General features: G+C 35.5%; 1 protein-coding gene across 4 annotated transcripts in view; it reads left to right on the forward strand.

Moving 5' to 3' along the window:
- The window catches only part of KIAA1328 (KIAA1328 ortholog), a 347,018-nt gene that overhangs the window by 191,700 nt on the left and 127,814 nt on the right, over positions 1 to 27,504 (forward strand). For all 4 annotated transcript variants that reach the window (XM_043558639.1, XM_043558640.1, XM_043558642.1 and 1 more), the window contains one exon: positions 22,390 to 23,063. In XM_043558639.1, the coding sequence (XP_043414574.1) occupies positions 22,390 to 23,063 (674 nt within the window). The remainder of the gene's footprint in view (positions 1 to 22,389; positions 23,064 to 27,504) is intronic.

A 27,504-nucleotide genomic window follows, 5' to 3' on the forward strand; every position in this document is an offset into this window, starting at 1 on the left:
TTGTACTTTAAAAAAATTCTTTAAATATATTTTTCTTTAGGTCTTTTAGCATATTTATAATAGCTTCTTTGAGGCCTTTTTAAGGCCAATACAGTAAAACCTTGGACTGTGAGTAACTTGTTTTGCAAGTGTTCTGCAAGATTAGCAAACATTTCTAATAAATTTTAACTTGATAAACAAGCGATGTCTTGTAATACGAGTAGTACGTGACGCTGAGCATCACATGATCACAACTGAGCCAACGGCCCTTCTCTCTCTTGCTGCAAGATTGTGGATGATCATCTCCCATGCTCAGATGCTTGGTCTCAGGCTGCAGCGTTTGGCAGAAAACAGTGATTTTTCAGAACATTAGAAGGTGCCCACAGCTGGCACTAGTGTATTTTTTGTCATTCCAAAGCATCTGTGGATCATCTTTGGCTTTTCCGTACAAGAATAAGCTTAGGAATGCTTTGCTTCACTCTAGGTCAGGCTGCCTGCAGATATAGACCCTTTCCTCTGCTGCTTTATTGCCACTTACATTAAATATAGTATATGACAAGAGTTTATTAATACTGTACTGTATCAACATCCGTGTGAGTATATACAATGGCCCCCATACAGAAAAAGATTCCATCGAGCCAATAGATAGCAGTGATTCCATTAGTGATAGCGAAAGTCATCCCACATAATAACCCTCCTTTTTCTTGTCTCCTTCACACCAGCCATGAAGGTTTTCAAGGGTAAGTGCAGGTTAATTTATTTTTTTCTTTATATTTTGTATTTTCTTTATTATTTTGTATTATGTTACAGTATTATAATCATTTTTATAGGAATATTTTTGGGTTGTGGAATGAATTATCTGATTTTCGGTTCTTTCTTATGGGGAAATTTGCTTTGGTATACAAGTGCTTTGGATTATAAGCATGTTTCCAGAATGAATTATGCTCACAAAGCAAGGTTTTCCTGTATTTGGTACACCTTGGAGACTGTCAGTTGTTCTTCTTAATTTGGGTCACTCTCTCCTGTTTCTTTGCACTTCTTGTAATTTTTACTGAAAAATGGATATTTTATGTAATATAGCAACTCTGGTTTCTGATCCCTTCTCTGGAAGGCTATTGTTGTTGCTTGCTTTCTTTTGTTTGTTTAAATACTTTCTTGGCTTAATTCTGTAGAACTTATCTCCCCTGCAATGTGTGTCCGCAGATATGCTCTACTCAACATTTTTTCTTTTGTTGTTTTTTTTTTCTTTTTTGTATGTGTTTAAATCTAGCTTCAGGAAGACATGCATCTCTGAGTCAGCATCACTTAACTAGCAAACAGCTAACAATTGGTAGTAGGTTGTGCTCAAATACTTTGAGTTAGTCTGGCTGCCATCCTTTACCAATGGATCTGTTCACGAGCTGAGGAATGCCTTTACTTTCTGTCATGCTTTTCCGTGTCTTCTCCACATGAGTGTAAAATCTCGAGTTCAGACAGAGGTAAATAAATAGTTAAAGCCCTGTCTAGTCTCTGTTGAGTGTGCACACAGCATACTGCCTTCCTTACTACCTGGTATATGGAGAATTTATCAAGCCTCTCTCTTGCTGTCGCATTCTCCTGTTTTCTTATTAAATTTATGACCTCTCTACCAGTCAGTGGTTTGCCCCAACCAGGCTTGCACCCTGAGGCTAGCTACCACATTGGTTATCCTCATTGCCACAAAGGTCAGTATTGTTTCCACAGCTCTCAGAGACCTTCAGATCAAGTCAGCACCGTCCAGTTACCCTGGTAGTTTTCAGGGCTTGCTTTTTCGCCTTGTAGATTTACCTTTCCCAGCTAGCCGGGAACTGGCACAAGAGCAGAGCCTCAGGCTAAAATGTCACCATCTCTCCCTGTTCTTTCTCAAGGCTCAGTTTAATAAATGCTTCTTGATTTGTTGTATGACTTTATTCAGCCTCCACTGTCCTGAAATGTTTTGTTCTTTTTTCACAAGTTAATATGGTTTTCTTATTGTTTTTAGTGGGAGAGGATTTACTGAGCTCTGCACTCTGCCATTCTAAAATTCCTACCCTCAAGTCTTGTGATTTTGATTGTTGTCCTATATCAAATGCTGGATGTTTTTTCTAGGAATGTATATTAATAAAACAATCAAGAGCCACTATAGTTATTATAAAATAAAAGGAGAAAGGAAGTTATTATATCACTAAAATATTATTTTAAAGCCAAGCTAGTTTGCTGAAATTATGCTATGGCTATTTTTCTTTTAACTCTTTCAAAAACATCTTTTAGTTTTTAACTTATTTCTTTATGTGTGTATGTAAATGCTACTTAACTGTGATAATTTCATTGCTTCTTTAGCCAGAATGTCTGAATAAATAACACACTGGAGTTGTGGCACTCGCCCATCACTTATGAACACAAAACTGAACTCAGTTTATATGAGGGATCACACTTTAAGTAAAACTGGTATGAAATAGAACTAGTATGAACCCTTGGCCTTCATTTCTTCAGAATCACTTCCATTGTCATCATTTGGCTTATAGTAATAAGCTACTTCTGTGTTGAGCAAAGAGGTGTCTTTTCTTTTCTTTTCTTTTTTTTTGGTTTTGTTTTGTTTATTTTGAGAGAGAGAGAGTAAGCATGAGCAGGGAAGGGGCAGAGAGTGAGAGAAAATCTCAAGCAGTTGCCACACTGTCATCACAGAGCCCAGCGTGGGACTCCATCTCACAAACCATGAGATCATGACCTGAGCCAAAATTAAGAGTAGACACTTAACTGACTCAGCCACCCAGGTGCCACAGGGATATCTTTTCTTGACCAAACATCTAGTGAAGTTTGTTTCCCCACGTATAAATAGAGATACAAAATAAATAAGTAAACTATTGCTAACTTGGGGCACCCTGGTGGCTCAGTCAGTTAAGCGTCCTACTTTGGCTCAGGCCATGATCTCTCTGTCTGTAAGTTGGAGCCCCACGTCAGGCTCTGTGCTGACAACTCAGAGCCTGGAGCCTGCTTCAGATTCTGTGTTTCCCTCTCTCTGCTCCTTCCCCACTTGTGCTCTGTCTCTCTCTCAAAAATAAATAAACATTAAAAAAAATTTTTTTAAAATATTGCTAACTAACATACTTAACATTAAATCACAAATTTAAAATAGGCTTGATTAAGAGGCGCCTGAGTGGCTCAGTCAGTTAAGTGCCCGACTTCAGCTCAGGTCATGATCTCCTGGTTGTTGAGTTTGAGCCCCATGTCAGGCTGTGTACTGACAGCTTAGAGCCTGGAGCCTTTTTCAGATTCTATGTCTCCCTCTCTCTCTGCCCCCTCCCCACTCGCACTCTGTCTCTCTCTCTCTCAAAAATAAATAAACATTAAAGTATTTTTTTTAATAAAAATTTTTTAAAAATAGGCTCGGTTAATAATCTCAAGTGTTAATACAGTAACACAGTTATTACATGTGAACATAATGTAATTTTTAAAAAAACATTTTCTCAGATTTTAGTGTAATTTTAGGATACAAATAACAAGCTATTCTTAAAATATCACGCATTGTATCATGGTTCCAGTACAAGATTAGTTTGCAGCTCATGGACTCACTGTATGATTTCAGCATCACTTGAAAGAGTCTGTATCTTTAACCAGACAAGTCCACTGATAACAAATCCATGAATTTTTAAAAATACTGGTATGTTCTATGAAATATTTAGGACATATTTATGCCAAAAAGTTATTAATTGTTTATCTGAATTTTAAATTTAACTGGAATCCTATATTTTCCTTTGCTAAATTTGGAAACCCTACTTTGCCTACCATACAGTTGCAAAGATTCTTGTATTTTCTTCTAGGATTGTAGAGTTTTAGTTTTTATGTTTAGATCCATAATTCCTTTTGAGTTATTTTTTTGTGTGTAGTGACATAAGGGTTAAAGATTTATTTTTTCCTTATGGCTATACAGTTGTCCAGGATCATTTGTTGAACAGACTATCTTTTCCCCCATTGAATTACTTCCTACCTTTAGCAGACATACAGTAAGGTGACCCCCAATGTGTTACGCCCTTGTGTAATTCTCCTCCTTGAATGGGAGCAGAACTTGTGACTTGCACCTAGCCAGTAGGATATGACAAAGGTAAAGGAATTTTGCAAATGTAATTCACGTCCCACATCAGTTGAGTTTGAGTTAATTAAAAAGGGGATCCTGAATAAACCTGACTTAATCAAGGAAAAGCATTACAAGAAGAGCACGTGGGACCCTCTCTGGAGATCTCTTACTAGACTTGAAGAAATAAGGCTTCATGAGTTCTACAACTACAAGGAAATGAATTCTGCCAACTAAGTAAGAGAGGGCCCTAAGCCTCAGATTTGATGATGGTCAGTATTTTGATTTCAGCCTTTGTAAGATCCTGAGCAGGATCATGGATATTTATCCTGATCCGTAAACAACAATTTATGTTTTCAGCTTCTAAGTTTGTGGTATTCTGTTGCACGGCATTAGAAAGCTAATGTATTACCTTTGTCAAGAAACAATTGATCACATATATATGAGTCCATTTCTGGACTCTATTCTCTTCTAGTTATCTCTTTCTGTAATCCTAATGCCAGGGAAATAATGTCTTCATTATACAGCTTTATAATATTCTGAAATTAGACAGTGTTAAGTCCTTTAACTTCATTCTTTGTCTTCAAAATTATTTTTGCTATTCTAGTTCCATTGAATTTTCATATAGATTTCAAATTGAGCTTGCCAACTTCTACAAAAGAATATAATGGGATTTCATTGAAACTATAAATCAATTTGGTGGAAACTGACATCTTAACGATATTGAGTCCTTTGATCCATGGGCACAGTATCTCTCTCCATATATTCAGGTCTTCTTCAGTTTCTCTCCATAGTACTTTTTAATTTTCATCATACAATTATGTACATATTTTGTTGAATTTATCTCTAAATATTTCATGTTTGGGGATGCTATTGTAAACAGTATTTTTGTTTCAACTTCTAATTGCTCTTTACCAATATACAAATATACCTTATTTGTATATATAAAGCTTCTGTGACTTGTAATGGAATTATGTCCCAATAAAACCATCATAAATTGAAAATACCATAAGTCAGAAATACATGTGATACACCTAACCTCGACATCTTAATGATATTGAGCCCTTTGATCCATGGGCACAGTATCTCTCTCCATATATTCAGGTCTTCTTCAGTTTCTCTTCATAGTACTTTTTAACTTTCATTGTACAATTGTGCACATATTTTGTTGAATTTATCTCTAAATATTTCATGTTTGGGGATGCTATTGTAAACAGTATTTTTGTTTCAACTTCTAATTGCTCTTTACCAATACAAAAATATACCTTATTTGTATATACAGAGCTTCTGTGACTTGTAATGGAATTATGTCCCAATAAAACCATCATAAATTGAACATATCATAAGTCAGAAATACATGTAATACACCTAACCTACCAAACATCATAGGTTAACCAAGCCTACCTTAACTTTTTTCAGAACACTTACATTAGACTACAGTTAGGCAAAATTATATAACACAAAACCTATTTTATAATCAGGTGTTGACTATTTTATGTAGTTGACTGAATACCATACTGAAAGTGACAAACACAGTGGCTGTATGGGTACAAAATGATTGTGATTCGGTTGTCCCCTTTATCATGTGGCTGACTGGGAGCTGTGGCTTGCTGTCACTGCCCAGCATTATGAAAGAATATTGTACTGCATATCACTAGCCCAGGAAAAGATCAAAATTCAAAGAGCTATAGCTCTTTGAGCTATAGCTCAACTGAGCTATAGTTTCTACTGAATATGTATCACTTTTGCACCATTGTAAGTGAAAGAAGTGTTGGTTGAACTATCCTAGGTCAGGAGCTATCTGTATTGTCCTTATATCCTGTGACCTTGCTAAATTTAATAAGTAATTTTGATATTCTAAATTCCTTACGATTTTCTACACATATGATCACATTATCTGTATATAATGGCAGTTTTATATCTCAGTTTCCACATTTTGTGCCTTTTACTTTCTTTCTTTCTTTCTTTCTTTCTTTCTTTCTTTCTTTCTTTCTTTCTTTCTTTCTTTCTTATTGCACTGGCTAGGATCTCAAATATAATGCTGAAGAGATGTGCTGAGAGTGGATTTTTGTCTCTTTTTCAATTTCACATGAAATGCATTGTCTTTTCACCATTAAGTCTGATGGTGGTTATAGGTTTTGCGTAAATACCCATTATCTAGTTGAGGAATCTTCTTACTATTTATAATTTGTTGACTAGTTATTGAGTTTTTGTCAAAGGGTTATTTTTCTTCTATCAATATGACATAATTATATTTTATTCTGGTAAGATAGTGTATTACACGGATTGATTTTCAGTTGTTAGATCAACTTACCTTTTCTGGGATAAACCCCATTTGTCCATTTTATCTTTTCCTTTTTCTATATTGCTGTATATAATTTGCTAATATTGTGGTGAGAATTTTTACATCCATGTTTATGAAGGATATTGGTTTGTTGTTTTTTTGTAATGTCTTTGGTTTTTCTATCAGGGTGATGCTAGCCATATAAATTAAGTTACAGGTATTTCTGTTCCCTCTATTTCATGAAAAAAAGCTGTACACTTGTTATTATTTTTTAATATTTCACAAAGATTACCAATATTATTTTTCTCTTTCTTTTTTCATGTTTCCTCTCGCTGTCTCTCTTTTACTTCACTTTGGATAATTTGTCATTCTATATCTTCATAAAAACTTGTCTTTCCTTCCGCAGTTATCGAATGTGTTGTTAATCTCATAAAGTGAAATTTTCATTTCAGACATTGTATTTCCCTTCTCTAGAAGTGCCATGTTTAAAAATGTATATTTTGCATCTCTTTCATCATGTTTTACACGTTTTTGAACATATTTTTAATCACTCACTCATTTTAGGTTTTTGTCTGATAATTCCATCATTTCTGTTATTTTTGTATGTCTGTTGATTGATTTTTCTCCTGGTTATAGGTCACATTTTTGTTTCTAACTTTGCCTAGTAAGTAAATGCCATACATTGTGAATTTCCATTGTCAGGTGCTGGATTTTGTTGTTTCTTTACAAAATATCAGGGTTTGTTTTGGCCAGCAGTAAAGTTGCTTTTGGATTAGTTTGATACATTCAAGGTCTATTTCTAAACTGTTTTTGAGTGATTCTAATTTAGCCTTTACTGTAGGGGTAATTTTGCCACATACCTAAGGTGTGACTCCTTTGCAATCTATCTTGGATGCTCCTTATATTCAATGAAACCTCTCTACTATGGCTGGAGTGACCTCCCTGTCTTGAACTTTGTGAATTTTTCTTTCTGGAGCTTCCCTGTAATTGATCCTACCCTGGAGTTACTCATGAGTTTTCATCCTATATATGTACAGATTGGTAGTCAGCCAAACAATCAGGGAGACCCTCATGCTCCCTTCCCTTGGATACTTAGTCCTTCAAATTCTACCCATTTCAGCTTCCTCCAACTCTAATCTCTGACTTCTCAGTTCAGTTGAAAATGTTGGGCTCTATCTGTGTTCCTCCTCCTCTGTGCTACCATTCAGAAGTTGCCTTCAGGCAGAAAGCTTAGGCTATCATAGGATTTACTGGATTTTCTTTTTTTCTTTCGGACATCAAAATCTCTGCTCCCTGTTTCCTACCGTCTGAAATAGGTTTTTCCTACATTTTGTCAGCTTTTCTTGTTTAAGATTGGAGGTTAATTTTTGACCCACTTACTCCCTTGGGTCTGGAAGCAAAATCTGTCACATTCATTTTTAAGCAATATTTTCAGTAGGTAATAGAATTACTTTCAATTGAAAGTAAGTCTATTCATTGTCTCCTGGAAGGTAAGATGCTTATTTTATCGGTTGGCTTTTGAGCATGTTTTGTCCTTGGGTGGCTTTCTTTATATTTAATCTCCTTTAGATTCACACAGCTTCTTAAATCTGTGGCTTGATAACAATTTTGAAAAATTCTCTACATTATCTTTTCAAATATTACTTCCCCATTCCCTCTTTTCCCTCCTTCTATATTATATTTATTTTAGCCTTTTGTCATCAGGTACCATACATTCTTTTGTAAATTTCCATCCTTGTACATCCTTCTCTCTATGTTGGTCTGGGTATTTTCTTCTGACGTTTACTCCAATTCACTAATTGTCTCCTCAGATACATCTAATCTGCTATTAAAGTTTTAACTATATTTGTTATAGGTACAACTATATTGTTATGTTTTCAGTCCTAAAATTTCCATTTGATTTTTTTTCTAGTTGACAGTTCTCTGCAGTATTTTCTATGATATTATTTAATTTCTTAACTGTAAATAACAATTACTTTACAGTCCATGTTTGATAATGCCAACACATAAATCTCTTGTGGTTCTATTTCTATTGTCTTTTTTCTCTTGCAGGTTTATTATTTTTATCTTTTTGCATGTTTGCTTATTTTTTATTGAATGCCAGACAGTGTCTATGAATATATTATTTATAATATAGGTCTCTGATGTTATCTTTACCCAAAGAGAATTTGCTTTTGCTTCTTGCAGGCAGTTAGCTTTGATTCAAATTACTTTAACCCAGTCTGGGACTGAGTGGATTTTGAAGTTCAGCTTAAGTATGTACATGGGCTTTTCTATTTCTTTTTCATTTTTACTACCAGCTTTTCAGGGGTCTCAATGGAAAGCCTGGATTTTTTGACAGGACCTCTTTCTTGGCAGGCTCTGAAATCCAAATTTTGTTTCCTGCCCTGTGAGACGCTTACAGCTCTTCTCAGCTTCCCAGCCAGCATCCTAATTTAGAATGTCTTGAACAGAAAAGTGACAACTAATGTCAAGCTATCTTTTCTTGTTTACCTTCACTCTGGGATCCTGGCCTCTTCATGTCCTCACTACCTTGGTAACACATCAGTGCCTTCAAACAGATTTTTTAAAACAGTTTGTCCTCATACTTATTCATGACGGGAGACTGACTGAAAGAAACTAATCCACAATGGATTTTGCCCAACCTTTTTGAGAATTTGGAAGTACTAGACCCTGAAGAAATTCTATAGAGTTACTTAATCAACAAATTGTAGAAAGTTCATTGCTGCCTTCCTTCTACTATAATTCCTTTTTATGCCTTCGCTAGGCATCCACCCTCTACCTAGATCTACCTACCCTTACTCTCCAAAGATCATTCAGTATAGTGTATAGATCTGAACACTTTAATTTTAATTATATTATTTCAATGTAATTCTTTTAGTGTTTTCATCTGACATAGGCCTGCCTTCTTTCTTTGTCTTTTTCTGTCTCGCCCATATAAACTTTATGTCTTGGTTCCTTCAGGTACTGAGTAGATTCTCTTGCATTTTATTATTTTATTTCCTTCCATCTACCTACCAGTTGGCTCATTGGTCATCTCCTGTATTAGGTGGGCATAGAAAATTTAAAGTGAAACTTCTTTAGCATGGCATTCACACCATTTATATCTGGCATCTCCCTGTCTTCATCCATTCCCCATCCCCCTGTCCACCATGCTCTAGACTAGAGTTTACCATACATACTCATCTTCATAATCCTTGTTTTGTCCGAAAGGTCTTATCCTACACACACTACACACCCTCACACACACCTTTATCGTTAATAAACTCTATTCTGTCTTCCAAAATTTAAATGTCTTCTCTACTGTGAAAACTTCCCAACTTTCCCCACCCCCACTAGAAGCAAATCTAATCTCACTAATGCTTTTCAACTCTGCATATAACATTCTTAGTAGACCTTATCACATAAAATGTTTTTGGTTTTTTTTTCCCTTAGCTAAAATTCAAGGGTCATGGAAGGTTGGGACTTTCTTATCAAGCTTTGTATTCTTGCCTCCTAGCATAGCATCTGGCAGGTACTGCCAGATCCCTATCCTGCCTACTCATTCCAAGGTGGGAGCCTATACCTTTGGGTAAATTACAGAACAGGAGGAGGATTATAATGCTGAATCTGTTTATCCATAGTATTTTATTTATATACATGCTTCCCTTATATTTTAGACAAATATAGAAGACTTGGCTTTTAGATGCACAAGTTTTATCCATTCCTATGTATCTTACACTTCATGGCTTTATTAAAAAATTAATCATTCCTCCCCAATCTCTAGCATCCTAACCATGTCTTCTCACATTTAGCACCTGAGCAGCACCCAAAAGCAGGGAACAGAAGGGAAACAAGTTTATTTTTTAAAAATAGTTTTAGGATTGTATTTGGGAGTATCCTTTACACACATTGGATGACAGCATTAACCGAGAAATGTTCTGGGGAAAAACACAATTAACTTTACATTTTAAAAGCCCTGCTTATCCAAAATGTCTATAAATCTTTCTTCTGAACATAATGTGGTGGTCTCAAAACCTTCCAGCCTTGTTTACAATATGAAAGTCAGTTATGTTAAGGCTGATTTTTAAAAATAACTCAAAGTAGGAAACTTTGTAGCAGTTGCCTTTTATTTCAGATATTACATTTTTGAGCTTGTTTGCCTATTCTTATCAATGTTGATATAGCATGCATGTTTTTCAGTCTTTCAATATAGTGTCTTGTTTGAAAACCTTTCCATGGAGCATTCTAGAAAATAATATAAAGTTCTGCTTTAAGTTTAAATTCTCATCTCAGAAGGAGACAGTGCCCTTATATTTTACTATTTCACAGATCCAAACTAAATAGGCATTGAGACTCCTGAAAGGTATAGTTGGAATTTTTCTTGAATTTATGGAATCTCTTATTAACCTTTAAACACTCTGAGAAAAAGTACTTGTAGAAAAAGTGTCTCCTGAAAAAAGTAAAATACATTTTGCTATAAATTACCATCAAGCTCCTTAGGATACAAGCTAGGCCATTTAGTTGTTGATACTCCTGCTTCCTGTTTATTGGTTCATTTAACACATGTTCATTAATTTAAGTATTTTTTATTTATAAAGACTGGTATCATTGTAATATGAAGTTGAAAGTAACACTGCCTCTCTCCTGAAGTTCCACCTGGTATTTCCTGGAGTGGGACCAAACTGTATGCAAAAAACCTCATTATTTATTAAGCACCTACTATCTCTTATCGAGATACAACAATAAACAAAAGTAACTGTATCTTTTGATATCTCCGCTCTCAAACAGTTTATAGTTTCCATAAGAAGTGTAAATACTGGGGCGCCTGGGTGGCTCAGTCGGTTGAGCGTCTGACTTCAGCTCAGGTCATGATCTCACAGTTTGTGAGTTCGAGCCCCGTGTCCAGCTCTGTGCTGACAGCTTGGAGCCTGGAACCTGCTTCGGATTCTGTGTCTCCCTCTCTCTCTGACCCTTCCCCGTTCATGCTGTTTCTCTCCGTCTCAAAAATAAATAAACATTAAGAAAAATTTTTAAAAAAGTGTAAATACTTACACATCACAGGGAAACTTCGAGATGTGAAAACAGCTAACATTGAACTGTTACAGAGCAGGATGAAATGAATACAACAATAAAGGGCGGAACAAAATCCTCCTGGGGAAGGCAAAACCAAGGTGAGCTGGGGGGTGGGGAAGCCACAATAGCAGGAAGTGGTGCTAAACCAGGCCAAACCAGCCTGGAAGCATTTCGGAGTTGCATTTGGAAGACTAAAAAGGAGCCAGGGCATTTGAGCACATGGAAATTGCATCACTTATTTTTTTATTAAGTTCTAAATGAAGTCTCTTCTCTTGATTTTTTTGTAGTACACTAAACTAGCTAATAAGTAATGTCCTAAATTTTTTAAAGTCAGGACTTAGCTGTATGCATTTAAAGGACTAAGATTTCTAAAATAAATCTTGAGTCCCCAAGGAAGGGCTAGCCCTTTAAGGTTGGTTACCTTAAATCTTTCTGGTTTGCTAGTTCCCTGTGCTTTCAGAAATGCTTCTCATTAGATCTCTTCAATATCCCTGGTCTGCAACCGCTTATATAGGGGAAAAAAGGATATAGCAGACTCTAATCTTTAGTAAAAGGGCTGTGATTCATTTCGGGAAATCTTGGTGTAATAAACAACAGGCTGGTTCTCCCTCCCTCCTGTTTCCTACAAGTACACCAGGGGTTATATTTCTTGGTATTTCTTAAATATTCTTTTTCAGCAGAGTTTATTTTTACTTGCTAGTTTCAAAGATACAACACAGATACTTTTTTCCCTCAGCCAACAACATAAACATAGTTCTAACCCTGACCTCCCCTTCAGGGACAGTTGGTTATGTTCACATGGTGTTAACTTTATGTTTTCTAGAAAGTATATTAAGAATTCCTTTCATTTGACACAAACTAATCTTGCTTGCTTCCTTTAAAATGAACTACATTGAACTGCCTTCGTTCACTTCTTATTTCCATTCTTGAGGCTGTCACTGGAGCTACAGAAGAGAGGACCATAAACAGACCAGGGGGAGCTCTGCTTGGAGCCCCAGGATACACCCTATAAACATAAAGCCAAGAGGGGCACGGGAAAATTAGTGTGAACTTTTAAGGATGATTTTCTTGTGCTGCATCCGTAACCAAATCTAAGTACAGTTGGCTTTAATATCCAGTATGTTTTCTTTTCATGTTTATGCATGTGAAGTTTGTCCTCACCACTTCTAATTTGTCTTTGTTTCATTTTCTCTATAACATTATTTCATCTTCTTTCTGATCTTCATTGAGTTAAAACTAGCCTTGTGCATCTGTTTCCTTTGGTAGATTTAGAAAACCATGTATAAATCTGCTTTTTTTTTCTTTTACCATTTATAATCATATATGGTAAAGCAATTTGAATCAGTATCACTTATATATTTCTGTGGTGAATGGTTATCCTATCCCTTCAAAATATTTAAATCTCATCCAAGTATCTGGGACTATCTTCACAACTATACATTTGTCTTATTCAATCTTCATTTGTATCTCTTTCAAATTTAATGACCAGATAAGAGGCTGATTTAAGTTTTCTAGTGTGTAAATCACATAAGGCAGTAGTGTTAAAACACAGAATTTGCAGGGCACCTTGGTGGCTCAGTCGGTTAAGCATCCCACTCTTGATTTCAGCTCAGGCATGATCTCACCATTTATGGGTTCGAGCCCAGTATCATGCTTTGCACTGACAGTGCAGAGCCTGCTTGGGATTCTCTCTCTCTCCCTCTCTCTCTGCACCTCCTCTGCTCACTTTCTCGAAATAAATGAATAAGCATTTTAAAAATTGCTAAAACAACCCACAGAATTTGTCAGGGGAAATAGAATCAAGGGACATCCAGTATTTTGCAGTAATTCTGTTAGTTGATAGCTGAAGCTTTATTGATTGGTATAATTTTTCATCTAACCCTTTTCTTTTCTTTCATCTCCTTGGGGTATAACAATCAAATCCCTGGGTTTCTAGCTCTTAAAGATAGCATAAGCTTTAGAAATTGTCAAACCCAGCCCCTTATTTTACAAACATCTAAACTGCCTAAGAGATGTAAAGTGACTTTCCAAAAATAACAGAACTCCTAAGTGGCATACTAAAATTCTAATCAAGGTCTTTTGACCTCACCTCAAGTATGCTGTCAGTTCTTCCGTGCTCTCATTCATTTTTACAGCAAATCAACACATTCCAACTTTCAAGAAAGGTAGAAATGATTAAATGTTATGAGGTTTAGCCTTTTCTGAGTCTGGTAGTTACAGTTGGAAATTTGGGCACACTTCTGGTGTACACATCCTAAAAGTTGGTAGTGCATTTGGTATGTGCTGCTAGTATTCTGTCATCTGTACATTATCATGTGTCTATATCTATATCCTTTTAAATCTCATAATTATTGACTTTAATGTCTTTTAGATTCAATAATCCTAGGTTGTGCCACAATCCCTGTGGGAACTAGAATAAGTCATTAGAGCCTTGCAAATGCATTTGACTGCTGCATTCTGTTATTTTTCTCTTCCATTGATAGCCTACAGCTTCAGCTGCTGAGCAGCAGAGAAGCTTAAACCTCTAGGGCCCATTAGATTTAACTTGTTTACTGCATTGATATCTATATGTTAAATGACAAGAGAGTTCAGGTTATTGAATAATTTAAAATTCAGCTCTAATTGGTGTCATATGACCTGGAAAAGGCCATGGATGATGCCAGGAGCATGCTGTGAATTTCTTATAAATAATTCATAAATTAGATGATTCATTTGCCTGGATGTCTTCCTAAATGCAAAAGTTTGTAAGTTATAACTGATGATACAACACCTGTAAGTATTTAGTTCATAACGCTGGAAGGTAATCTACCTTGATGATCTTCTAGCGAAACCTGCCAGTATAGGAGAGTTAATTGCACTGGGGAGAACGAACATTTATTTGGGATGAGACTTTGGCAAACCACACAGTGCAGCTGTTGCATTACACAGCTTCTGTCAGCTTGACAACTGGTCCATGGAAGGCCAACTTTAAAAATGCAGCATGTCGTTCTATGCCTTATTTCACATTCATTCCAAATGTTCTGGGTAATGCAATGACCTGTCCCACACAGTAATTTAGGTTTAGAAATATTTAATATAGGTCTTGAATTTCTGACTCCTCATTAAATAAAGAGCACAGGGGGAAATTTTGAAGTTATAAATTTGAGATTTTCATTCTTATAAGGCTATCTGTGAGAATGTGAGGATTGTTAATAGGGTGTTTGCCAGGATAGTAAATTATTATTATTTGCCATTAGAGACATGAATATCATAAATAGATCAATAATATTTATTGATATTGTTAACCACTAATTCTGTGGTTAACAATTCACAAATGCATTATAAATAATCACTTCCTAATCATGCAAAATAACTACCTGTTGCAAGAAATAATTACTGCAGTTTAATTCACCTCTTTTCTTATGGCTTCATAGCAGAGAGATTGGCCAGGCCTGTAAAAATGATTTGCAGAAACTTACAAAATATACTTGTTGATTGTATTTCACAAAGCAATACTGCAGATTTTTTTTTAACATGTGAGAACACTGAAAAGCTTTGTATCACCATAGGAATAGTATGTGATTGTGTGTGTTTGTGTATATGCTTGTGCATACATGATAGCTGTACATGTGAATGTGTATACAAGATGACACATCATAGTGTTTAGAGACATCTTTGTTTCCTATGAAGTCTTTTTAATGGCATATTTAAGAAAGTATCTTAAAGATTCAGAAAACCCTCTTCCAGCTCAGAAATTTACTAACTTTCACTCTCAGAAAATTCTTCATTGTGTCCAAGCTAAGTCTCTCACATTTTTTAAACATTTTTTTATACTCTTCTCATGTTTTGTTTGTCTCCTGTTACTTATTTTTTTTATGTTGTCATAAGTATGTATCTACCCAAGTTAAAAGACATTGTACTCCAATTATGTCATAAGCCAAAAATGCCTGCATTTTCTCCTCATCTTTCTTTTGTGCTATGGATCCCATATCATATCCCATCAAAGACTTTATTGGCTTTATTTGTGCCACTTGTAGAGTCTTAAAGTGTAGTCAAGGTTTGTGGTACCTTTTATATAATACAAATCCTAACATGCTACCATTTTGAACTCAATTTTTTTAACAGAATAATTTTTTGTTTGTTTTTTTTGAGAGATAGTGAGTGGGGCAGGATCAGAGAGAGAAGTAGAATCTTAAGCAGGCTCCACGCTTAGAGCAGAGCCCAACGCAGGACTTGATCCCATGACTCTGATATCATGACCTGAGCTGAAATCAAGAGTTGGATGCTCAACCAACTAAGCCACCAGGTGCCCCTTGAACTCAACTTCTTTATTTGTTGTGATCTACAGATCATTATCCTGTCTAAACTTATTTTTTCATTTATACCATTTATATACCATTTTCACTTATACCATTTGTTTTCTGCATGCTTTTCTTTTCTCCTAAATATCATTTTGTTCATCTCTGATTAAGCACTCCATTCAACTAATTTTCATCGCACAGATAATTCTTGACAGCCCTTTACAAGTCATTGTGATGGGTTTTAAGCGTATCTTAGTATATTCATGGAATCCTTTAATGGGAGGAGCACTCAATGTAATCATCCGGTTCAAATGGCAAAATATAGCAGGACAAATCCAATCTCATGAGTTAAGAATGGTTTTTAACTTTTTTAATGGTTGGGGGGATGAAGAATATTTCATAAAATGGGAAAACTACCTGGAATTCAGATTTCAGTGTCTGTAAATAAGGTTTTACTGGACCAGTCTTTCATTTATGTATTGTCTCTTGCTTTCACACTACAAAAGCAGAACTGAGTAGTTATGACAAAGACCATATGGACTGCAAACTAAAAGGTCTATTAACTGGCCCTTTACAGAAGTTTGCTAACCTTTGCAAATCTTTGATGAAAACAAACAAATTACAGCCACATTCTATATCATGTATGAACTTCATAATTATAATGCTGGGTAAAGAAGTCAGACACAAAATGTATTTCATGTTATTCCATTTATACTTTAAAAATAAACAGGTAAAACCAAATTCCGGTATGGACTTTTAAGTAGGGAAGTATGAAGCAGAGAAGTTATTCCCATAAAAGTCAAGACGGTAATTCCCTTGGACAGGACAGGTAGAGAGTAGAGATTGTGCAGGGTCTTCTGCATACAGACGGCTTTCCGTTTCTTGGATAGTGGTTATGTGGGTGGACATTGTCTTCTTCTTATTCACTTATTATTATTCACTGAGATGATTAAACTTCTCTATGCTTAATAGCATTTCATATTAACGAATTTCTTTAAAAAAGCTACATTATGGAGAAATGGAAGACAGATTTGGAGTCATTCATATTCCCATTTATCTCAAATATAGTGTTGATGGGATCTTGGGAAAGTTGTGTTGCTTCAGTGCACTTCATTATCTCATATGCAAATTGGTAACTCTAGTAACTACCTTATAGAGTTGTTAAGAATTACAGGCTGAGGGGCACCTGGGTGGCTCAGTTAGTTAAGCGCCCAACTCTTGATTTTTGCTCAGGTCGTGATCAAGAATTATAGGTTGAGTATGTAAGACATTTAGCATAGTACATAGTAAACTCTATGTTTAGTTCAGTTCAATGGTCAGTGAAGGTGAATATTTAGAACCCAGTTCTCTCATCAGTAAAAATTTGCATAAAGGTATCTTCTCTGACCTTCATTTTCCATTTCCCATCTCAGTCCTTTAAAAGTTATTTTGGGTTGTCTGGGTGGCTCAGTCAGTTTAGCATCCAACTTCAGCTCAGGTCACGATCTCACGGTTCATGGGTTTGAGCCCCAAGTTGGATTTTGTGCTGATAGCTCAGAGCCTTCTTTGGATTCTCTCTCCCTCACTCTCTGTCCCTCCCCCACTCACATTCTTTCTCTCTCAAAAATAAACAAACATTTATTTTTAAATTTTTAAAAATTATTTTGAATTATTTAAGGGTATTGGTTTCAACAAGCACTCCACAAAACAAGATATCCAAATGGCCAATAAGCATATGTTAATTAATTATCATTACATATCAGGGAAATGAAAAATAAAATCACAATAAGATTTCACTACACACCAGATTGGCTAAAAATAAAAACATAGTATCAAATGTAAGTGTGAATGAGAAGCAACTGGGACTCTTTTACTTTGCTGATGGAGATGTAAAACAGATGGACCACTCTGACTGTTTCTAATAAAGTCAAACATATGCCTACCTGGCACCCAAGAAAAATAAATATGTATGTCAAAAAAAGACTTTGTGTAAGAATATTGCTAGCAGTTTTATTCGCAGTAGCCCTAAACCAGAAACAACCTAATCCAATAAGAGAATGAATAAACAAATTTTGTTACATTCATACAATGAAATACTATGCAGCAATATAAAAGAATGAACTATTGATACACACAGAAACATAAAAGAAATTCAAAATTATGTTGAACTTAATGAGGCTCCTGGGTGGCTCAGTTGGTTAAGTGACCGACTTCGGCTCAGGTCATGATCTCTGGGTTGGTGAGTTGGAGCCCCACAATATTCTCTCTGCTGTCAGTGCAGTGCCCACTTCGGATCCTCTGTGCTCTCTCTCTGCCCCATCCCCTTCTCTTTCTCTCTCTCTCTCTCTTTCTCAAAAATAAACATGCAAAATTATGTTGAACTTAAGAAGCCAGCCACGAAAGAGTAGCATGCCATATGATTCCATTTATGTGAAGCTAAACATAGGCAAAACTAATCTATGGTCATAGAAGTGAGAATAATGGTTACCTCTGGGAGTATGAGGAGGTTGGTTTGACTAGAAAGGGCACAGGGATCTTTTCTGGGGTAATGATGATTACATGGGTATATGCAAATGTAAAAATTCATCAAGCTGTACACTTAAGATGTGTGCATTTTAGTATATGTAAATTATGCCTCCATTAAAAAAATTATTGGTTCCTAAATTAGTGTGATGTATCTGAAAAATTCATATCAAACCCATATGCCAGAGACAGCGGTTTGGGATTTGTTAGTTTAAGCCTTAGTTAAAAGAGGTTACATTTGTAAACATCTCATAGAAAGCATGGTGCAGCAGCTCCAGAAAGAAAAACACATCTGTTTCATTGGGCCCGTTGTGACTTCCATGTGTCCCAGAGGCAATATTTGTCTTCACTTCACTAATAAAATAACTTAATTTCTTATATTCAGATCCTAACAGGCAGTTTTCTATTTCTCCTCTCTTCATTTTCCTTAGTAGCACATAATTCAGCCTAATCATGGATTCTGATTTTCATTTCTAATTTTCTGGGATGCATACCCCAACTTGACTTTTCTTCTTATCTGATACAGTCAGCCCCTTGTTATTGAGAATGTAGTATATGCAAAACTCAGTGCTATACATACAGCGGAAGTAAATAGAACCCTGACTGCAAAAGTTGTTGGGGCAGAGAAGTCAATGCTAGTAACAGTAGTAATAATTATAATAGGAAACATTGTTTGAATACTGACTGTAGATTGGCAATATCCAAAGCACTTTGTGTGAATGATCTCATCCAGTCGTCACAATAGCCCTAAGAGGCAAGGCAAGATGTCAGGGTAAGACATATTTTGTAATGAGGACAAACATGAAGAACCTGTCTATTATCTAAAGCATTTCAACACTGACCCAACTTGCAAGCCTCACTGTAGCAAAATAAAGCTGGATAACCAAACTCATTTGTTTTAGAAGACAATTTAAGGTAATCATTTTAACTGTACATGTCCCTTGGAAATCTCACTTCCCCCCTGCCCCTCCCCGGCACATACCCCATAAGGTTCTCCTTGAAAAACGTTTGGGTAAATATAAGGGTTTTTTTTTCCTTTTTGTAAATCAGTACCCTTATGAAATGGCAACCTTGATAAGTGCCCATCTGTCTGTCCACCATGTTCAGTTTTAAGGTAGATGCTGTCTTTGATCCCTGTTTTACTGATGAGAAAACTGAGGGTCAGGCAAGTTGAAAAAGGTGCTTTATTCATTTTTTTATTGCTGTGCAACAAAATACTACAAATTTACTAGTTTAATACAACACACATTTATTATCTCACCATTTCTATGGGTCATGAGTCAGGTGCAGGTTGGTTGGGTCCTCTGCTTGGGGTCTTAGAAAGCTGCAGTCTGGGTAACAGCTGGGCTGCATTCTCATCTGGAGCTCTAGGTCCCCTTCCAAGCTCACGTGCTTGTTGGCAGAATTTAGTTTCCTGATGTCTCATTTTTTGCTAGCTGTTGGCTGGAAACTGCCTTCTGCTCCAGAGGTCATTGCCACATGACCGCCTTCATTGGTCCTCCCATAACATGTTAGCTTGTTTCTTCAAAGCCAATCTCTGATCTTAGGGAGGGCACAAGACCCTTTTATAAAGGACTTACTTGATTAGGTGTGGCCCATAAAAGATAATCTCCTTTTTATTAATTCAAACTCTACTGATTAGGAAGAGCCTGAGTTAATCTGTAATGTCCCTTTGGTCATATACTCTAACATAATAATAGGATTAATATCTCATCACGTTCACAAGTTATACCCACATTCAAGGGGAGGAGATAATACCACATGGGCACACAAAGAGGACAGGAATCTTGGGGACCATCTTAGAATTCTGCCTACCAACATGCATAGTCACATCAGTAACTGGCAAAGGAGTATTCTCTTTAAGCAAAGTGTGCATCAAAATCATTAAGTTGAACTGCTTCTCATAAACATAAAAAGTTAACTACCAACAAAAGTATTTTTTTAATATTCCAAATACCTGACACTTCCAAAAAAACATTTTTAAATATTCCAAATATGTGACATTTATGAGTAATTTAATAATCAGTACCATTAACATAAGTATCAGCTATATCAATATCTAAAGATGCACATATGTAAATAATGCTGAGGAACAAAAATAAGAATATAAAATAATACATACATGCCATTGTTAAGTTGCCAACACATGGATTAGGAAATATAGGACAATGTAAAAGAGTGGATTTAAGTTTCCAGACCTTTAAAAAATTCACCTGTCATTTTTAAATATAATTCTATGAAAAGATAGCTTACCATACAGAGTAGCAGATGATAAATGTTAAATATTTGTTTTGACAGTAAGTGCTACAGAAGTTCAGAGTAGGGGAGATTAATGTGGACTGGAGTTTCCCTTTAGTTGTAAAATGAGGTTAATTTTTTTTATGAGGTAGTTTATCATAAATTTTGCCCTAGGACTAGTTTCTTCTCTGTAGCTTGCAATCTACTCCGTGTCACCTGCTCAGTGTAAAGGATTGTGTGTCTTCTTTGAAGAGGACCAAGTCTCCTTCCTAGATATGGGTCATTCTCATTTGAATAGAACTCCTTTAGTATTGTTTTAGAAACTCAAAGTCTTAAGAATCATTATAATAATATAATATATTATAATAATATAATAATTCTGATAATCCTCTTTTATCGGAAGATAGGAAACAAGGATGCCTGGGTGGCTCAGTCGGTTAAGTATCTTGGTTTTGGCTTGGGTCATGATCTCACAGTCGTGGGATTGAACCCGAGTTGGGCCCTGAGCCAAGCTTGGGGCCTGCTCGAGATTCTCTTTCTCTCTCTCTCTTTCTCTCTCAAAATAAATAAATAAACATTTTTAAAATGTATTTAAAAAAGAATATAGGAAACATGGTGTTGCTGTATATCTGTTGACATTTTTTTCCAATCAGATCATCTCAACTATTACAAGGTAAATTGGTGGGATTTTTTTTTTCTCCCTTCTCCTAGGGATCTCAATTATTCATTTATTCCATGTCTCTAGAATAAGGTACCCATCTCAACTGTTTATGATTTAGTTCTAATTTAAAAAGAAGTTGTGGCAGACTGAATAATGCCCCCCAAATATGTCCATGTCCTAATTCCTGGAACCTGTGAAAGTCTCTTTATATGACACAAAGGATTTTGTATGACAAGAGACTTTATAGATGTGATTAACTTAAGGATTTTGAGATGAGGGAATTATCTAGGATTACCTGGATGAGGCCAGTGTTACCAAAACAGTCCTATAAGAGGGACACAGGAGGAGTCAGATGTCCCGTGACACCAGTGGTTCTCAAAGTGTGGTGCCAGATTAGCAACATCAGCATCATCTGGCAACTTGTTAAAAACACAGCTTCACTTAACTCTGCTCCATACTTACTGAATTGGAAACCCTAAGAATGAAGCCCAGAAATTCACATTTGACAATTCCTCCTCATCCAGGTGATTCTGATACATGCTAAAGTTAGAGAATCACTGATATAAGCTAAGCTTTGCTCTCCCTGATAGAACAGGCGTGAGGCTAAAATGCTGGGAAAGCTCATGCTATTGGCCTGCCAAAGGTAATTTGCAACTGCTTCCTTTCTGCCTGAGTTCTATCAGGCTATGATCACTCGAATAGCTTAACTGAAAAATCACTTATGTTTATAGCTGAAATTAAATATGTTTTGTATTTAAATAACCGCTTTTGATTAGAATCATATTTTTTGGAAAGTGCTTGGTTTTATCTGTGTGTTCTAAAGATACTTATTAAAACTCATCAAATTTCTGGCAGTAACTAACATCCTATTCAGTATAAGATGAACTGTTTTACATCAAATCTCATTGTGTGTAATGGACAAACAAAGGACATTTCAAAGGGTATTTAAGGTGGCTGAGTGGATTTCTTGGCTTAGTATTTAAAAGTAAACATTTTAAGACCTTAGCATTTAATGCTTTTGCCTCTTCTCAAAGTTGATTCTATGTAAAACTCATTATTTCCAACTCCTGGAATCTTGCTTAAACACCAAATAGAAGTACTTTCTTTTTCTCTTACTTCTGGATTTACTGAAATGTAGATTGTTTGAAAATGGGTTTGGCTTTGTGGCACATGTCTGTTTAGCTATGTGAATACTATCATTTATTAAGAAGACAGAACAAGAGCTTTGTTTTGAGAAACATATATCACTGATTTCTGAAAAGTCAAAAGAACTCCTTTCAGTGTGCTCTTATTTGACAAATGATCTTGTGGTTCCTTTTAGGTATCCAGTAGGAAGAGCACTCTTCGGTCTTCAGCTATGGAACTGGATGGCTCCTACTTGAGTGTAGCCAAATCACAAACCTGCTATCAAACCAAGCAGAGGCCTATGTCTGGAATCCAAGCCTCCGCTTCAGAATCCCTTGTGGAGTTTAAGAATAATTCTTTGAAGCCAGCAGATTTTCATTGTCCTAAAGAGGACCAAGACAGGGTGCCATTAGAGACCAGAACATGTGATTATGGATCCCCAGGGAGAAAACTAGTAGATGCAGTCCCTACAGAGAAAGCCCCACCAGCGGAATTGAAGATGAAACAATGCCAACACCTGAAGCCTTCTCCATCCAGTCAGTGTTGTGGTCATAGACTTTCTGAAAATGAAGATCATGTTCATGAAAGTCATCCTACACACATGGCCCCTCAATATTCCAAAACACATCTGGAATCATGCAATAATTGTGGGCTTTCCTGGGCATCCCTGCTGCATGGTCAAGGAACACAGCAGGCTAGTGAAACTGATGTCAGAAAGCAACTCTCGGAAAATAGAAGGCAGCAACTTATGCTTCAGAAAATGGAGCTGGAAATTGAAAAAGAGCGCCTTCAGCATCTGCTGACCCAGCAGGAGACAAAGCTTCTCCTGAAACAGCAGCAGCTTCATCAGTCTCGACTGGATTATAATTGGTGAGTCTTACCTGTTCTCTCAGCAATGTCTAGCTTGGAGAACTCGGTGTAAAATGACTCTTGTACTAATATAAAGTTGCAAAGGCACAGAGGTTCCTTGGGGTCTTGGCTTCCTCAAGATGCATACTAACTATGATGACTAAGTAAATTCTATGATCTTCTTTGGAAGACTTAGAACATTACCCCATCTTCCCAAATGTTAGCCTAGAATATCTACCTCTGAGCAGTCCATTGTAACTTTTGCTGGATTCTAAAGAGAATATTTTTAACAGATATTGTTACATAAAATCTTCTGCTATTTGAGGTCATTATGGAGACTATTAGGCATTAAGTAAAAATTTGAGACTTCAGGATGTGGAATCAGATTGTGAAGCAGAGTGATTAACTGTCATCATTCCATATTTATGTCTATCCACCATAATATAAAATGTAACAAATGATAAGAGCCTTCTAAATTCAACCTTTTCTCATCATGAAACATAACCTGTTCAATAACCAATTCCTATAAACTTACCCACATTTGAACTCTTCTGTCTCTCAAAATAAATAAACTTAAATAAATAAATAAATAAATAAATAAATAAATAAATAAATAATAAATTACAAGTCTTCAGAGAGAAGTGCTTGTATATATATCTCTGCCATTTCCTTCTTGATCAAACTTACCATTTCCCCTTTGTACACATTCATACATTCTATGCAGACACATACATCCTATACAGACAACTTAGTACAAATGTCATTTTCTTTTACTTCTTAGAGTTAATTGTCTCTCACTCACAGATTCTGCCAATATTTTTTAGATTCTAATATCTTTGAGAGTTCTTTCTTGGAATTTTTCCTTTAGTGTAATGCTTTGCTTGGAACCAGAAGTGCTCTGCCACTTTCTCTTTATTCATGATCGGACAGTTCTGTTCTTCAATGTTGAAAGCTGGAGGCTCTTAACATAACTGAAAATGAAGGCTCTTAAAACAAGATTTTCACCAAAGGCCAAAAGATTGCTTCAGTTTGATGACCCCAATCTCTAATCCTCCAGTTAATGTCTAATCTCTCTCGAGAACTTTATTTAACTAACATTTATTGAATGCCTATGATAGGCACTTAGGATAGAGAAATGAATCCAATGTGGTCATTAAAGAGGGCATAGTCCAGCAGACTGCATAATTTTAAAACAGGTTTCATGTTCCTTTGGACAGCACTGTTTACTGAAATAATGCTATTTGAAATAATGACAATAAATAGACATTGTGTTCATTTGAACAGCTCTATTTATTAAAATAATACTGCATAATGACAATAAAGTCTTTATTGTTATCTTGATCATTCTAGCTTAGATGAGAGAGCTATGAAATACAGTTTTTCAGCAAGTTTTGTGTATGCATAAATTGTAAAAGCTTATACATATTTATAGAGATTTATAAACTTTTCATTAAATAATTATAGATTAACAGGAAGTTGCATAACTAGTACAGAGAGGTCCTCCCAGTTTCTCCCAATGGCTATATCTTACATAACTAGAATACAATATCAAAATTAATAAATCAACTTTGGTACAGTGTGTCTAGTTCCATGCATTTTACCACGTGTGGACTTGTGTAACCATCACAACTATCAAACTATAGAACTATTTCAGCAACACCAGGGTTTCCTTTTTACTACCCCATTTGAGTTGTCCACCCTCTTCTGCCCCCACCATCCTTAACCCTTAGAAACCAGTAATCTGTTGTCTATTTCTATAACTTTGGCATTTTGAGATTGTTATATAAATGGGATTATACAGTGTATAAACTTTCGATGTTGGCTTTTTTTCACACAGTATAATGCTCTTGAGATTCATCTAGGTTGTAACATCTGTTGTGCCTTTTGATTGTGGAGTAGTAGTCCATGATATGGTTATACCATGATCTGTTTCACCAATTATCTATTGAAGGACAACTTGGTTCTTTGCCTATTACGAGGAGAGCTGCTACATACATCTTTATACAAGTTTCTGTGTGGACTAAGGTTTTCATTTCTACAAATTAAAGTTAAGAATGTGATTGCTAGATCATATGATAAGTATATATTTAGTTTTAAAAATTAAACGTATACTTAGCTTATACTATATTTAGTATAAAATATGTCTTCACCACCAATGTATAAGAAATTGTTTCTCCACATCCTTACCAGCGTTTGGAATTGTCACAAATTTCTATTTTGTCTATTCTAATCTGTGTGTAGTAATATTTCACTGTGGTCTTAACTTGCATTTCCCTAATGGCTAGTGATGTTGAAAATCTTTTCATTTGCTTGTTTGTTTTCTTCCATCTTTTTGGGTAAATTGTCTCCGTAGTGTCTTTTGTCTATATTCTATTTGGATTTCTTGAGATTTATTGAATTTTGAGAGCTTTTTATATATGCTAGACATGTCTTTTCTCAGATAGGTGGATTGCAAACATTTTCTCCTATTCTGTGGATTGTCTGTTTCATCTTACTTAAAAGGATCCTTCACAGAGCAAAAGTTTTTTTTTTTAATTTTGATAAGGTTTAATTTATCAAATTTTCTCCTTATAGGTTATATAAAGTTTTTATCATGAATGTTTGTTAAATTTCCTCAAATCCTGTTTATACATCAGTTAATGTGATCATGTGATTTTTTTTTTAATTTAGCCTGCTAATATGGTGGATTGTATTTATTAATTTTTAAATATTGACCTAGTGTTGCATTCCTGGAATAAGTCCCATTTGGTCATAGTGTAAAATACATTTTATATATTACCAAATTCCATCTACTAAGAGTTTGTTAAGGGCATTGCATCAGTATTGATGAGGAATTTTGGTCTGTGTGTGTGTGTGTGTGTGTGTGTGTGTGTGTGTACTGTCTTTGTCTAACTTTGGTACCTAGGGAATCCTGGTCTCATTTATTAGTTTCATTCATTTCTTAATATTTTCTTCCTTCTGCTTGTGTAGGATTTGTCCTGCTCTTGTATTTTTAAATTTCTTAAGGTGGGAGCTTAGATCATTACTTGGAGACTTTTTTCTTTTCTGGTGGGAGCATTTAGTGCTATAAATTTCCCTCTCAGCACGGTTTTAACTATGACTCACATATTTTGGTGTGTTGGTGTGTTCACTTCATGTAATGTTCCTCTAGGTTCATCCATGGTGTTGCAAAAGTCAGGATTTCCTTCTTTCTCCTGGCTGAATAATATATATTTTTATATATCTTTTTACCCATTCATGTGTTAGCAGACACTTAGGTTGTTTCCATTATGAGTAATGCGACAATGAACATGAGAGTGCAGATACCCAAAAGTAGGATTGTGGGATCATATGGTGGTTCTGTTTTTAAGGTTTGTTTGAGAAACCTCTATACCGTTTTTCATAATGGCTGTACCAATTTGCATTTGCACCACCTGTGTATAGGAATTCCCTTTTCTCCATATCCTGCCCAACATTTGTTATCTTTTTATCTTTTTGATCGAAGCCAATCTAACAGGTGTGAGGCAATATCTCACTGTAGTTTTGATTTGCATGTCACTGACAATTAGTGATGTCAAGTAACTTTTTGTGTACCTGTGAGTCAACTTGTATGTCTTCTTTGGAAAAATGTCTTCTCAGTGACTCTGCCAGTTTTTTAATTGGATTATTTAGGGGTTTTTTTTTTGCTATTAAGTTGTGTAAGTCCCTTATATATTTTGAATATTAACCCTTTATCATATGTGTGTGTGTGTGTGTGTGTGTGTGAGAGAGAGAGAGAGAGAGAGAGAGAGAGAGAGATTATATGTATACATATATATATATATATATTTCATTTTTATAATTTATTTCCTTTGCTGTACAGAAGCCTTTTATCTTGATGTGGTCCCACTTATTTTTACTAGTTTTGCCTGATCTTTTGGTGTCAAATCCAAAAAATAATTTCCAAGACTAATGTCAAGGAGTTTTTTTCTACATTTCCTTCTTGTAGTTTTACAGTTTTAGGTCTTACATTTAAGTCTTTAATCCAGTTCAAGTTAATTTTTCATTCTTTTGCATGTGGATATCCAATTTTCCCAACACCATTTATTGAAAGAGACTATCCCTTCCCCATTGTGTATTCTTGGTATGCTGAACAAAGAGTAACCAACCGTATATGCTCAAGTCTATTTCTGGGCTTTTATTCTGTTCTGTTTGTCTTTATATCTATTTGTATACCTTCACTGTTTTGATTGCTATAGCTTTGTATTGTTTGAAACTAGGAAGTGTGGAGCCTCCAGCTTTGTTCTTTCTCAGGATTACTTTGGCTATTTGGGGTCTTTTTGGTTCCATATAAATCTTAGAATTGTTTTTTCTAATTCTGTGAAAAATTCCAGTGGAATATTGATAAGAATTGCATTCAACCTGTAGATTACTGTTGGTAGTATGGACATTTTAACAATACTGATTCTTCTAATCCATGAACACAAGACATTTTTCCATTATT

Source organism: Prionailurus bengalensis, chromosome D3 (assembly GCF_016509475.1).
Source record: "Prionailurus bengalensis isolate Pbe53 chromosome D3, Fcat_Pben_1.1_paternal_pri, whole genome shotgun sequence".
Classification (NCBI taxonomy): domain Eukaryota; kingdom Metazoa; phylum Chordata; class Mammalia; order Carnivora; family Felidae; genus Prionailurus; species Prionailurus bengalensis.